Genomic DNA, 15,703 nt, shown 5'->3' with positions numbered 1-15,703 from the left:
ATTTCCGGTAGGTACCATTGGCTGGGGTATTCAGAATCATTGGTTGGCAACGCCGTTGACATGTCTTACCGTTGAATCCTCCCACGATGTAGATACAGCCTTCCAGCACTACGGCGGCAAAGTTGCTCTTGACGTGAGGCATGCTGGGTAGCTCTGAAAAGCGAGCTCTTCTCACGTCGAGCTGCTCCACTGAAAAGCGTGAATGAAAATTCGCAAGAACGAGTCAGAAGAAACACGTGTGCGCGAGCATGATCGCGCACGCACACACACACACACACACACACACACACACACACACACACACACACACACACACACACACGCACGCACGCACGCACGCACGCACGCACGCACGCACGCACGCACGCACGCACGCACGCACGCACGCACGCACGCACGCACCACACACACACACACACACACACACACACACACACACACACACACACACACCGCTCACGCACGCGCACACCGCTCACGCACGCGCAGGGAGAGAGATGGTACGCACTTCTGGAACGGGTGCCAGAGTAGTTACTACGGTTAGAGTGACCTACTACGGCTATTTTTTTTAACCAACAGTGGCTACACGAGTGTAGGAGGTGAGCATTTTTTAAAATCGGTGTAAGCAGCACCTACACCCACCACCTACACGAGTGTAAGCAGCAGACGACAAACAGGCTAGCATTGCAAATGCGTGGCGCCATTTTGTCTGCAACTGTCGGCGCTGTCTGTGCACACATGTGGCGAAGACAGTGAAGGTTCCCTCCAGGGCCGGTGGCGAAGTGCTGGAGTGAACGTGTGTCACTCCGGTACTTTCAAGAGGCAACAATACGCAACTGAGCTAGGCGTCACGTGTCATGCGCGTACGACACGCGACTGACGGCGAGTTAGATGCATATGGCCGCCCGTTGAAATTTCTGATGACATCAATACTACCTTCAGACCTGACGACGACCATGCTTAGGAATGGTAGCGATTACAATGAACAGATGCGTACTGGAGGAGAGCCGGGTGATGCCGTTGTATCCGCCGATGATGTAGAGCGTGTCATTGTGGGCGACCACCTTGAGGCCACTACGGGGCGAGGACATTGTTAACACCCGTGTCCAGGCGTTGGTCGACGGGTCGTAACACTCCACGGTGTCCAGGACCACGCGGCCCGTGAAGCCTCCCACTCTGCGCGAGAGCGAGTTTCATCATGACCATCATCGAGTTAAGTGCACTCTTGGGAGGGTACCATATGCTTGTTCGCACCACCAATATTGCAGCCGTCGCTTAGCTTCCACGACAAATTTATCTGCAGTCTTCGTATTGTCTCAAAAGCTCAAACTCGAACTCAAAGCTTTGATCAGGCAAACTCCTTACACATGTATCGCTAGATGGATACCGATTTCCGGGGCACGCTATGCACGACACAGAATGCTAAATTGCAGTAGATATAGGAAAGCCTAGGCAACAATTTCCCGCCACCCGAATATCATCATCCATCGGTCTAGTCGACTAAGAACTCGTCGAGAGCCGCTGGCATCTAGGCTGTACAGCGAACCTCTATAGTAATAACCTGATCAGTCGATTCACTCCCCACAAAGCAATTCGGAAGCCCGTGAATCCGGAAACGACCTCACATGTAGATGCGTCCTCCAGCTACAGCGGCGCTGGCGTCACTGCGGACGTCGTTCATGCTAGCCACCATGGACCACTGGTTTGCGTTGACGTCGTACCGCTCGACTGTGTTTGTGCGCACGTGGCCGTCGAAACCTCCCATGGCGTAGATGTGGTCCTGCGAAGACAGGACGACGATACGTAGTAAAAAAAAAAAAAAATCACCAACGATTACGATACTCCCTAATCCGAATTTTGTGCGCAGCTGTTTTGAATTCGCGATATATTGTGGCAAAGAATTTGAACGACAGGGTCCTCTCGGCGGCGGCGGCTCTGAGCCTCTGCTCGGGCAGCTCGTTTAGCAGCAGTGGCAGATGACGCATTTCCACCGGTTGCGTCGCTCATGAACTTGAGAATGAACACGCTCAGGAAATCATCAACATGGGAACGCGTCGTCGGGGCCCACCGCGTTGGCTTAGCGGCTATGGTGTTGCGCTGCTAAGCACGAGGTCGCGGGATCGAATCCCGGCCGCGGCGGCCGCATTTCAATGGGGGCGAAATGCAAAAACGCCCGTGTCCCGTGCATTCGGGGACACGGCCGTTTGGTTCCTTGGTGGTCAAAATTGATCCTCATAATCGTTATCATACCATGCTTTTGGCACGTAAAACCCCAGAATTAAATTCAATTCGGTCCGCTCGTTCGCTGTGCTCGTTCGTTCGGTTACGCCGAGGGACGCCGACGCTCAACGCAACCACGGAGATAATTAACAGACCCGTAGCAGTGATGACGCAAAGGGCCGTGTCATCTTGCACTACGCGAGTGAATCAGCGAGAAGCCGCGGCGGTGCTGATAAGGACGAGTCTGTAGTTTACGTCACTTCTGGCGAGCTCTAATAGGGAGTGCAGGGAGCGGGGGGCTCACTTCAAGTATCAAAACATGCCAAATGCCGCAAAACTTGATGAAAAAAATGTTGTGGGAAGCACTTTATCGTGCTATCGCACTTTATCATGCTTCCCACAATATTGCATGCAATTTTGACCGCAATATTCGAAGCGTAGCTCGATCTTCCAGCTCAGTGTACCACACACGATGATCCTTTGGGTTTTAACTTGCAATACGCTTGCGAATAACATTTTTTTTTCGCCTTCCGCGAGAGCAGTCATGCATGTCGAAAGGTGTCGTTTCTATTTAATATTAAACAGAAGAAAGTGACTGAAGCAGAGATAGCGAAATGGATGCAAAGAATGGAAACAAAAATGACCATGGAGATTTGCAAGAATGGGAAGAAAGAAATTAGAAGTGCCTTGCTATTTGGCGCTCGAGCTGGTGTATGCTGCAGAAAAAAATACGGAGACCACTAGGCACATCCTAATGGTATGCGATGGGATTCACCCAGCGACACCCTTCCAGAACTGCCTGGATTTAAAGTGGACGGATAAGCAAGGTGGGCAAGAGACGTTTAGAGTATTGGTGGGAAAGAAATGACCGACGATTACGGATCGTGCAATCCGTCTCGTGCGGCACGTTGCAAACGGAGCGAAGTGGTGGCGCGACTGCCTCGCTAATCTGGAGATCGCGAGAGATCGCGTCACCCAGGCGCGCAGTGGGGCGCCGCTTACGGAGAGCGATTCACAGCAGCAGCCGCCGACGGATCTCTCAGCTGCAGACGACGCGCGCTACTCTGGCGCCATCTCGTAGCCATCGACGCCGCACTACGCTTTTCTTCTCACGCTTTCGCCGTACCCTCCTCCGCTCTCCTCCTCGCGCATCTTCGCTCTCTCCGCTTTTTTCATCCCCGCTGCGCTCCAGCGTTCGCTCTCATCTTTCGCTTGCTCGTTCGCTCGGTTACGAGGTAGGACGCCGACGCACGCCGCAGAAACGGGTTCCTAAGAACTGCGCTCCAAGAATCGGGGAATATATTGATACGACGACCAGATCCGTTACAGGCATATATAGGTAGCGGTAGAAGCTAGACGTTTTGAGGAAGAGAAAACAGGTTAAAGAGATGTATACCAAAATTCAAGGAAAAAATAGCATGTACAGCATATCTGATTAACTCAAGCAGGCTAGGTGACTATTTGTCGCCGCCCTGTTTTAAAAGGGATGGCAATACATCATCATCATAATCAACGTATACGGCAATATGTATACGCATACAGTTCGCGAGAACTCGCGTCATCTGCATAGCTTTGCAGGCTTTACATGTAGTGGCTGCCTTTCTTGCTTTTGCTTACCTGGAGAACGGCGACGCTGACGTAGCAGCGCTCGAACGCCATGTTCGCCTTGGCGCTCCATCTGGCCAGGGGCACGTCGAAGCAGACGACCGAGTGGTAGCACTCGCGGCCGTCGAAGCCACCCACGAAGTAGATACACTGGTTGATCACTGCGGCACCGTGATACGCCCTGCGGTGGACGTCGGCGAACGTCTTTTAAATGCGACCTACCACCCACAAATTATTACAAAATCTGGCTATACTGTCTGGCATTGCAGCTTTATGAAAGCAATGTCACTCGTACTCACAAGCACTTTCCTGCATTATGTAGCTATCTGGCGATGAAATTGTCCCAAATGGCTTGATTTCCACGGCTCGTATGCGAGTTGGTAACCGTTACGCAATCTCGCTATCATAATTAAGAAAATGGTTTTATGGGTTCATTAAACGTATATACCATCACAGAATGCGAATGCATCATTTCTTCCCATCGTTCGACATGCGGCCGCTTGCATCCGTAGAAGGGTTTCACGGTGATCCCGTGGACGCCGCCATGTTGTGACGTGTCCATTGCTTGCCTCAGCCGTTTCTGTTTCCTCCGTGGTTACAATGGATGTGCATGACGCCAGTACGGCTCAGTAAACCTCCGTTTCGGGGTACTATAACGTAGACTGTGACTGCAGCTAGGTGGACGACACGAAGCCTCGGCCACAGGTTCAGAGAACATGTAAGCGCTTTCGGAGCTCATTACGCCTTGTATAGGGTGCTTGTAGTAGAAGCGGGGCACTAGGCACACCTTTAGTAAGCCGCAACCGTGGAGCAGCCGTGGCTTCAGAGAAGGTGTCTAAACTTTCTGCTTCTGAATTCAATCAGGATCAGTGTCTTGCTTTCTAGTGCTTTATTTGCCAATAAGCAGCGACTTGTCATGTGTCCAACTCTCCTATCCGATTGTTTATTTTCTGTCTAATCGGCGTGCTCAGCTGCGGTATATTTGTTTTTGAAGTACACCATACTTGGAACGTAGATGTTCTGTACTATTTAATGGCTTGTAGCAAAAACAAGGCTTGCCGCTCGCTTACTCTGTGGACTGTCACGACACCGTGTTCTTGAACATTCGTATGCTTGTGCTAGTCAACACCTATGCTTCGGCGCATTCATTAGAGCGCGCCTGTTCACTTATTCTTATACGTGAGCAATAGAGCGGGCGTGAGTGCGAGTTCATTAGGTGGTCTCTCACACGTGTGTATACTATGGCAGTCCCTGTGTAGCAGCGGTCCTTGATTCATTTCATTCCACTACCGTTACAAACTTTGCAGAATGAATCGCAGTTGCATTTACGTTAGCCAATTGACCAGTAAGAGTGTAGATGCGCTAATCGTTTCGCATTCGCGCTTTCCCCTGAGGCAACGTGTGGCGCGCCGCGGAAAGCGCCATCTCGTTCATCTGGAGCAAACTACTCCGCAGTCCGCCGTTGTCGCTTGCGTTCGACCTCTCAGATCGTGGCGATTCTTTCTATAGCGCGAGTTGGTAACCGTTACGCAATCTCGCTATCTTAATTAAGAAAATGGCTTTATGAGTGCATTAAACGTATATACCATCATAGAATGCGAATGCATCACATGTTACCTGGGCGTGGTGTACTGGCTGCCCATTACACGCCACTTGGCGGCGCGACAGTTGTACGTGAGCATGTTGTTGGTCGCGCCCACTGTCCAGCCGCCGAAAAGGAAGAGGATGTCCTTGGGCACGCGAGGCCTCAGCCAGAACTTCGGCGACAGGTCAACGCCGGCAACTACGCCCACCGCCATGAACTGCCGGGTGAGCGTCTGCGTCATTAAAGCATGTGTCCGATTAGCAAAACCTGACGTCCCGAGATTTTGGAAAAGAGACAATTAAGAAGACAGTGTTGGAGAGCTTTAGCTTGTCCGTCCGTCTGTATATAACGGGTTAGCGGATGCGCAGACATGAGCAGCCTCACAGGTCATGGCAACGAATAAATGCATCTTGTGGCCGTTTGGTCAACCACAAAGCGCCAGAAACTGCCGCGCGTTCTGCAAAAAAAAAAAAAAAAGAAAAGAAAACCGGAAGACGTTTGTGGCGCCTTTTACAAATAGTGTTGTGCGCTCTAATTACATGTTATGCCATGGGACGGCGCCACCAACACTGCTACCGGCATTTACGCAGCTGTCGCAGGGCATAAGGGCCGTGGTGGCGCGAGTCCTTGCGAAATTGCGACGTTCTTCTATAGCGTCTAATGTAATTAATTTAATGGTAATTTTGACGAAAACGACATGCTAGCTACGCAAAATCTGCTTGATCAGGTGGTTCATGCGCTTTGGCGGATACAGTTATCGCGAGAAATTAGTTAGTCACCAAACACAGCGTAATTGTCGGGCTCTTCCATGTGAAAATGGGGGCTTGACGTTGACGTTGCTTCGAGCTCGCAGTGGGGCACCGCCTTACGGAGAGCAAATTGAGACCAATTTCACACCTTCCAGTGCGGACCTGGCGATGTAATGGAAACAAGTGCATCAAATTAAGGCGAAGCATCTCGCGGTGCTAGTACTCCGATATGGCCACCGAGATGACTTGAGTGCAAACTACCTGTATATGCGTATTTCCAGTGTGTGGTTGGAACCATCCTATCAGATGAGTAGCCAAAGTTACAGCCTATACGCACGTTGCGATCAACACGCCATCAAGTGCATGTATGTACAATGCACAGCCATGTGTGCTATCAGCAACAAAGCAAGCGCCCTCTGTGCAGAGAAAAAGAGCAGCTTACCTTATGGATCGCGTTCAGCACCTTCACGCTGTCTGCGTCACACACAACTTGTGGATGGGTGGCGACTTTCTTGAAGTCTCTGCAACGAAACGCAATTTCTGCTGTTGAAAGACGAGGGGTGCGAAGCGGCGTGAAGCCCGCAGCAGACGACCCGGGCTCAAGGAATCACGTGCCACACCACTTTGTGTCGTGATACCACGTGACGTGCTATTGGAAGCACCTTTTCTGGCGCATTTTCACTGCCTAGCGCGCGAAAACGCGGGACAGTACGCCGAATTTTGTCCTTTAGACCACTGACTCAGTGGCCACTGATCTCTGTCTCCACAGAGCTCGATCGTCGCGCCAAGTGATATCAGGGGCAAGTCATGTGCAACACATTATCGACAGTGGAATGGCGTCACTGGTGAACCATTTCAGCCACCTTCCCGGCTTCCATAATTGATGCCAACGCATTCAAAAAAGCCTGTATTCGCAATTTAATTTGGCCTCGCGACATCCCGAGCATTAAGTACAAGTTATGTTCACCTAAACCGCGCTGGACCTCTATGCTTCAAGAGGAAGTTTCAGAGAAGCGTTGAAGTGATTTCGCCTCCACCGCGATACCAAGAAATATTGATCCGATGCACCGACATTTACTACTTGATTGTCAATATACCAACATCACTGTATCTACTGTACATGAAACAAGGCTCTATATATGGACCACAGCTGGTAGAAAGGGTAAATCGATACATTTCGGTGCCGATATCGATTCCAGTGCAAGCACATTGTGATGCCCGCCGCTACTAAGAAGCATAATTGTGAAATTGGGAAGTGAAATTCGAAGCGCTACGATTCGATGCACGGGTGGACAAGAGGCGTTCTTGCCACGCCCGCGTGTAGACGTGCGGCTTATGACGTCAAGATGGTGCGCTCACGTGACGGACCAGCGCGCGAAGCGCACGAGCGGTAGGAACTTGGCCAGGTAGGCCTTCCTCGCGTCCACGTCGGCGGAGATCCACTTCAAAATGGCGCTGAACGTGTCCTCCACCTCGCTGGGAGCATGCAGCCGGTCGTCCTCCAGGATGGTGCGCAGCTCCTCTGGCGTCAGAGCCTGGAACTGGGCGTTGTTTCTCCACACCTGCGTCACGTACAGACACCCTCCTCCGCTGTTTACAAACAAAGGCGCCGGAGGAACAGCAGAATTAGCACACTGCCTCTGTGTAGGCACTTTAGGTATGAAAAACTACTCTTGCGAGCCTTCCGAGACTCGCAGTGTATATCAAATGGAAAACTTTCCAAGGGAGGCTGGTCTAGCTATATCTACGCCATCTCAAACTATGCCTTTAGGCTGGCTAGAAATCTGGTAGTTGCAGTTGGCTTTAAAGACCAGCTGCAACTTTCAAGCGCCTCATCAACACTTGAAAGCGAGGCGTTCTGGCCACGTCCGCGTGTGGACGTGCGGCTTATGACGCAAAGATGGCGAGCTCACGTGCCGGAGCAGCGCCGATATTTACTACTTGATTGTCAATACCAACAGCACTGAAGCTACTGTGCATGAAACAAGGCTCTATATATAGACCACAGCTGGTACAAAGGGTACATTTCGATGCCGATATCGAGTATTCATAATACCGGTGCAAGTACAATATTTTTAACAGAATTAGGCCCCAATTCCACAGTTACATGTTCCTTAAGCATTAGATAAAATTAGTGAAGTGAAGTAACATTATGGGTGATTTTTGGACACATTGTGATGTCCGCCGCTGCTAAGAAGCATAATTATTGTCATCAACGCTTCGTCTGCAAGAGCCCATGCTCATACCTCGTCGAAGTTCCGCACTAGGTAGCGAAATGCTTCTGCGGCGAGATACTCGTATCCACGGCTGGAGGCCAGGCGGTAAGTGTCGATGCAGCTCTCAGGGGCGAGGTTCTTTTTGAAGATGTCCAGGCAGTAATCCCGTATCCGAAGTATCTGCGTCGTCAGCATAATGAGGTGCGAGAACTCTGCTTGAAACAAGGATTTCTTGAACATGAACAAGCTCGAGAGGCAGCACGAACATCAGTTCACTCGCTACTGCTGCCGCTCTTTCTCGGGTCAGCGTTTTGACAGCGAGTGTCCGCGGTTATCGAGTGAGGTGTGTTCATGTTTGCCTGCGCGCGCGTGGCACCATGCGTGCTAATTTTGTTAGTAAGCGAATGCTTACGAGCTTATACGGCCGATAAAGCTAATATCCTTCCTACGTATAGCTGTCTACTAATTCGCTATCGCAATCGATACTTCGCCTTTCGAGTGAAATTCCGGGCGACGTTCTTGTGACCACCTGGGCTTCTTTACCGTGTAAGTGAATTTAGGCGCACCTCGTTCTCTCATCGAAATGAGGTCGCCGCGACCGGGAACAAAACCCTCGACTTCGTGCTTGGATATAGCCTCTGCGCCACAGCGGCGGATCTTTTCCAATCGGACGAAATGTGAGCCCTCCTATATGCGAATGCTCGACTAAATGCTGGCGCTTGCTAGGCACCACAGAAGCCTGCTCCAGTTCATACTCGCACAGCGCGTTGCACCGTGGGCTTCAAAATGTCAAGCCCGTAATAATTGTAATCCCTGGATTTGTCCGAAATCGACTTACCGTAATAACAGGCACCCAACACCAATTCGCATTCTTCTTCTTCTTCTTCTTCTTGTAAAGCAGCTTAAACTCGTCGAAGGCATAATAGCTGAAAGAAAAAACGATGACGCCACGCGACGCAATGGTTTGTACGATTATTCATTATTGTATTGTATTGTTTTTAATATCTTGTCTTTGATAGAAAACATACATTTAATAGTCTGTTCTACCGTCCGTTTCATAGCCTGTTACCCGTAGTGGGTTGAGCCATATCACCTAGCATCAACCAATCAACCAACTCGCGGGAGCTTGAATGGCTTGAATACTTGCCTTGATCATATCTTTGTGCTAATGTGTGCTAGTGGCCTGTGTGAGCGACTTGGCCAACTGTCCGAGTAAATATCCAACTGTGTAGATGTCCGAGCCACTATGCGAGTGACTGAGCACCTGAATGAGTGACCGAGTGATCTCCCAACGAAACAGCCGGCTGGTGAAAGAGTCTCGACGCCACCGCGGCAATGCCGCCATCGAGCGGTCCAGGTTCGAAACAGCGACCTCAACGTCCTTACAAGTCTGACCTATGAGCACGTAACGCAAACAGGATAGAGCTCATGCTTGCTAACGTACGGAAACGCTCATCCGAGCACCCACCTCCTCAGGACGAAGTTTCGAGGAACGCGTTCACTAGCACTGACCTTTAGCTTTTCGGCGAGTTCGAGTGCCTTGGCCACGTTTTGCAGGCCGATGCGCTCGTGCAGCGGAGTGTGGTAGGCGAAGTCGACGAGCAGCTCGGTCATGTCGCTGTCCAGGTCTGCCATCACCGCACAGATGGGCGGGGTCCACTCGTTCATCCGCCTCTGCTCAGGACTCATGCCTTGCTTGGCGAGAGTGAAGAGCGCGTAGCAGCCAGAGAACCTGCATCGCGAAGGGACCAAGTGCTGTAGCACAGGGTGCATACGCTAACATAGTGCTCTAGCGTAGGGGGCAACTCGTTTTATAGCGCAGCTCTTAGGCGCCCGTTACTGCGGTGAGCGAACGAGCGCCGCAGGGGATGAAATACGCGAGGAGGAAAGCGGGGAGGAGGGTATGGCGAAAGCGTGAGAACAAAAGCGTAGTGCGGCGACGATGGCTACGAGATGGCGCCAGAGTAGCGCGCGTCGTCTGGGAGGTCTCGACGGAGGCTGCTGTGAATCGCCCACGCGTCACCCACGCGCTCGCCCCACGCGCTGGCTCTCGCGATGTCCAGATTAGCGACGCAGTCGCGCCACTACTTCGCTCCGTTTGCAACGTGCCGCACGAGTCAGATTGTCCATGCAAGCCAATATATCGCGAAATGAACACACGTATAGAGCTGCGTTCAAATTTCGCATTAGGGAGTATCGTAATCACCGGTGAATTTTCTTTTACGAAAGAGTTTTCGGTTCTTGCTCCAGCGCCTCCGAGAGCGAACAGTCGAGTCAACCAGCCTACTGATGATAGAGTTCCCGTAAACACAAGTGGACTGGGTGTTTTATGGGATGGGCCTGACAGGTGGTGTCACCTCGTGGCGCAGCATTCTCCTGCGACACGGTGCTTAGGTGGCATGACACGAACCCACGTGGCATGTGCGTGTCAACCGTGTCCCATGACACGGTGATATGTGTATGCTGTTCATGACCTGAAAGTATTGAAAGTAACAGCACTAATTGAAAAGCGGGTTCTTCTGTCAGCATCAACTGCAAGTGTGTTGATTGGACGGCTCCCTCTTCCGAGATTAGGCGCTAGAGTTAGCATGAACCCAAAAACTAGTTTCTGATCCGACTATTTATTTAATTGTAAAAACTCGAAATGAAAATATGAAATTGTCTCAAATAAAAGAGAAAAAGAAAGAAAGAAAGAAAGAAGGAAAGAAAGAAAGAAGGTCGAAAAGGTCGATTTGCCCCGTTGGGTCAAAATTCGGTGATCGGGTTCATACAAATGTATCGCATTGAGGCGAGTGGGCGTCAACCCGCACGACTCGCTCGGCAGAGTCGTGGCGAATCGGCTTTTTGTCGGGCCGAAATCCATGATCGCCAGATTCATAGAAACCGTAGCGAGTCTAGCTGGCGAAGGGAGCGTCATCGGCGCAGGTAAAGTCAGTCCAACTGCGAGGGTCGGTTGATTCGCTAGCCCCACTTTGCGTAATGCATGTAAACGCTGTTGGACCGCTCGCATTGTGAACTCGACAAGAGCGCGGGCAGACTTTTCGGGGACGAAGCGACACGCTTCTGTCTGACTCGCTAGAATCGGCTTCGTTCGTGTAAACGTGGCAGGTAGCGAATCGGTATGACCTAGATGGCCCCGATGGCTGACTAGACCCACACATCTCGCGTCCACGTGTAACCGATGTCGCTCACTGAGAACTCCGATACTGTAAGTAATGAGCGACATGGAACAGCACCCGGATACTGTACTCATACAAGCGCTGTAATCGTGGAAGTCTGCAGCGCGTCCCAAGTCATCGCGGCGTAAGCGCGACCAACCTACAAGAGAAAACTACTGCAAGAACGACACTCACTTGGCGGACATTACGAATCGATGTGCCCACATCTCCGCACCGTCAGCCGCACGGAACAAGACGTCGCAGAACTGGCGGGTTTTTCTTTGGTCCCGCAGTCCCGCCATGGCCCTGGCCACCGCGCCCGGTGCGAATTCACGCTGCCGGCCATCGTCACAGAAGATCTGCGCCGCCTCGAACGACACCGTGACCATGTCCCCGTCACCGGCTCTGCCGGCAGCGTTGTCGGCGTCCATGGCTTCGACGGCGGCGCACACGTCGGAGATACCACGAATGAGTTCTGGTCAGGGCAAGGTGACCAAGCGGACCACAAGCAAGCGCTGTCCGACAGGCACTTCCACAACATCCAACGACGCGCCCAGATGCAGGAGCACGCGGTCCGACACAGCCGACTAAGCGTGGTGCTGGGGTTTGGCGGTTTAAATAGCCCGCTACCGGCTATTTGCGCGCGCTGCGGGGCGCGCTGTTCCAGACTTCATCGTCCTCTTCTTCATTGTTGCTGCTGTTATAGGTATACGGTGGCTTGATGATCACGAGAACTAGTCTTGATGCCAGGGTTCTGAGGCTATACGTCCGTTTCTCGACACCCGTTCCAGTTGTGCCTTTTAATATTCGTGTCACATAAGATCGAAGACACTCGAGAAAGTTCGTCGTGTAGCCCGACGTATACGACAACTGTAACAGCCGGTGACTGAAGTTTGCAGAGACGCCTGCAGAACCGATGCAGAATAGCTGCAAGTTTTTGAGCGAAGCTTTGGAAGCTCACAAGTGTCGGCGGCGGCGGCGGTGGTGGTGGGGGTGTAAGTGGGCTGATCCTGGTGATAGTGCAGAAAGGGTCCAAGCTCAATGGCTCATACCCCTGTCATGTGGGCCGATCCTGGTGATTGTGCAGAAAAGGGTTTAATCTCAATGGCACATACCCCTGTGGGCTCGGGGACCTGTAACGCGCCTTTGAACTACCCTTGTCACACGTGGGACCCAAAGAGACAAAATCACCAGCCCTTCCCCTATCGACAAAATGAGGGTAGGTGAAGCTTGTCGTTCGATTCTAGCGTGCCGATGCTAGCGTGAGGGCTTCCGAAGCCCAGGCAAAACGTCAGCGAAGAGCCGTGGACCCCGAGTTGCGGGAGAGCGATGTTGAGGCCAAACTTCAGCGAAGAGCCGTCGACCCTGAATTTAGGGCAAACGAAACGGAATGCCTGCGACAGCGTCGTCCTGCCATGAGCTTCGCTTACTCCCATTTTCTCGACGGGGAAAGGGCTCTGAATTTAGTTTTGTTTTGGTTGATTTAGTGCTAAATTCATCGTAGAAAGCGTGAAGCTTAGCGTGTAGAACTAGAAAGCATGAAGCCGGACCCAATATGCGTCCGCGGGCGAAGTTGCGGACGGCGGTCTTGGAATCACTAAATATGTGTGTGGCAGAGGTGGAGGAGATGGCCAGGGCAATGGCTGCCTCCTTGGCCTCCATAGAGGAGGTGGCGAGGACCGAGCCAGCGACCTGCGGGACCAGTGAGTTGGAGACGGCGCTTATGGCAAGGGCTGGGGATGAGGGCTAAGAGGCGGCGTCCACATAGACGGTAACCGGTCGCGTGCCGTAATGTTTGTGAAGAGCCACCGCACGGGCCTCTCTGCGAGCCGTGTGGTGCTCCGGTGGCATGTTTTTGGGGAGGGGATGTACCGTGAGTAGACGGTCGATGTGGGGTGGGAGAGTGTTCTGCGAGAGGCAGTATCCAGGGGCGTTGAGGCCAATGCAGGTCAAAATGCGGCGGCCAGCAGTGATGCTGTGCTTCTTGCGGTGCGGGCCGCGTCTTCGTACAAGACATTTCGGGGTGGTTCTCACACTTCCTCGCGAGAGCGCCCGTGCTCGGGCTTGTCTCCGTCCAATGGGGAAGTTCGGGTGCATGTTCCTGGGAATCGGAGAGACGTGCATAATTTCGTGTATTCGTGTGGGGATTTTTGTCGGCGTGCTGGTCTTCCGTACCGAATATCGAAGGCGTTTCAAGACGCAGCGTCCCGCTATCGTGCGTTGTAGCCTTTCCTTTTGGCTTACCTGTGCCTTATTGTACACTTCTGTGTCCTCGAGGCGAAAAGTAAGCGTTCCGGGTGACCTGGGACCTCAGTGGTTCAAAATGATCAGTTTGGCGGTTGCAAACTTGCCAAATTTTCGTACTGTTAGGGTTGTGGAATCTACAAAGTCATGTTGGTAGGCGCCCTTCCTGATAAGGAACATTGATTGCTACAAACATTGGGAGTCTCAGCACAGGCGCAGGGTTTCACATTCTAAAAGGACCGAAGACTTAATTTTTACAGGCAGGGTTTCCCAAAAACACAACACACCCATATCTTAATGTGGTGCTAATATACATTTTATACATCATTAGTGTCACTGGGTAACTGTTAAAGTCGGTTGCTGAGTATGCGAATCAATTCTGAGAAAGGCATAGCCTTGGACGCAATAAGCTCAATGTTAAGAACTCCAGTTGCGGTTCCCATCATGTGTGACAGCCATATATTTAAGGGGTTCAACTGGGGCAATAGATAGTTGGTTGTAGGATAGTGAACTAAACAACATGTCCGTTAGCAGAAATGCAAGAATTGCCCTCTTTACTGGCATTTCATCATCATCATTGTGATGTCGTCCATGCATCCATTGACTGGGACGCCCCAGAGCGGTAGTGTCCAAGCGCCGTTGGATTCACCTGGTGTCATGCCCGGGCCGCCGTCGATGACACAACTATCATAATCATCAGAATCATCATCATCATAATAAATTTTTATGTCCACTGCAGGACAAAGGCCTCTCCCTGTGGTCTCCCATTACCCCTGTCTTGCGCTAGCAGATTTCAAACTTGCGCTTGCGAATTTCCTAATTTCATCACCCCACCTAGTTTTCTGCCGTCCTCGACTGCACTTTCCTTTCCTGGGCACCCATTCTGCAACTGTAATGGTCCCACCGGTTATCTACGCTACGCATTACATGGCCTGCCCAGCTCCATTTTTTTCTCTCTCAATGTCATGTAAATATGATGAAGCCATGATTCCATGATACACATGTATCTCTGCATAGTCTGGTAAAGTGTGTGGAATCTCACTGGCCGACGCAAGAAATGCATTGTCATTAGCCGCATACATAAACTTCTACGTCCTGAGAAATTGGAATCCAATCCACTTTCTCGAGTCGAGGCCAAATGTTGGATTAGTAATGGCTCCTACGCAGGCTGCATTGCAGCCAAGAAAACCTACTCGTGGTTGCAGCAACATCATGCCAGTTGTTAACAGCCACCGCCGCATAGTTTTAGCTAGGTGTAGCGCGACCTGGGAAACAGAAATTACGGGTTATACTGATAAAAAGAAAGAGACAAAAAATATCCACATAAGCTGTCTATTCAAATGAGATATGCACAATGTAATTTTTATTGTACAGCCCTTGAACATTGCGTTTCAAAGCGAATTGGGGGCTCCGGCAGGAAAACCGTTGCGCAACACACCTTAAAGCTTCGCTGTAGAAGTACGCCGTTCTCCATTGACGAAAGAATCTCGATCATAATCTCTGTCAACTTCAGTCACTCAGCTGTCACGGTTGTTCCCCTAGAGCTCGCGTTACGACCTTTATTAGAGGCTCGGGGGTGATGACGCGAATCTTAAAGGGCACAAGCGGAACAGGAGTTCAGAAAGAGACGAAACCACAGTATGCTGGCATTAGGGTCACTAATCTTGCTTATCAAAGCTACAGTAGAAATAACAGCAACAACAACGAAGATGAGGAAGTCCGCAACTACGGGCCGCGCAGCGCGTGCAAATAGCCTGTAGCGGACTATGTGCTTCTGTCTTTCGGAGCTTCTGTGCTTGGACCCTCACGCATCGCCTTGGGAGATTCATTGTTAAATCAAACCGATTTCGTTGTTAATCGCATTAGTCATTTCAGTGTTCCCTTATTGCCTCATTTATACATGCATATATACACACATTTTATTAC

General features: G+C 51.2%; 2 protein-coding genes across 2 annotated transcripts in view; one reads left to right on the top strand and one right to left on the bottom strand.

Moving 5' to 3' along the window:
- LOC119457650 (gem-associated protein 6) overlaps positions 1-15,703 on the top strand; it is a 166,611-nt gene that overhangs the window by 102,065 nt on the left and 48,843 nt on the right. The window lies entirely within an intron of this gene.
- On the bottom strand, positions 906-11,835 carry LOC119458641 (kelch-like protein 10). Its single transcript, XM_049670932.1, has 10 exons — positions 11,729-11,835; positions 9,844-10,107; positions 9,214-9,301; positions 8,406-8,555; positions 7,519-7,721; positions 6,602-6,680; positions 5,443-5,642; positions 3,838-4,006; positions 1,626-1,780; positions 906-1,176 (listed from the first exon to the last, which is right to left on the bottom strand). The coding sequence occupies exons 1-10, from the start codon at positions 11,833-11,835 to the stop codon at positions 939-941; spliced, it is 1,653 nt and encodes a 550-aa protein (XP_049526889.1). The 3' UTR covers positions 906-938.

Source organism: Dermacentor silvarum, chromosome 7, assembly GCF_013339745.2.
Source record: "Dermacentor silvarum isolate Dsil-2018 chromosome 7, BIME_Dsil_1.4, whole genome shotgun sequence".
NCBI lineage: Eukaryota > Metazoa > Arthropoda > Arachnida > Ixodida > Ixodidae > Dermacentor > Dermacentor silvarum.
Note: the sequence above shows the minus strand (reverse complement) of the source record. Positions and strands in the feature narration are given on the sequence as shown.

Bases quoted from the DNA above. Each gene is read 5' to 3' on its own strand.
- LOC119458641 (XM_049670932.1), bottom strand. From the start codon at position 11,835: ATGGCGGGACTGCGGGACCAAAGAAAAACCCGCCAGTTCTGCGACGTC. The intron at 10,108-11,728 runs GTGAGTGTCGTT...TTCGCGATGCAG, and splicing joins CGATTCGTAATGTCCGCCAA to GTTCTCTGGCTGCTACGCGC. The intron at 9,302-9,843 runs GTGGGTGCTCGG...TTTTTCTTTCAG, and splicing joins CGAAACTTCGTCCTGAGGAG to CTATTATGCCTTCGACGAGT.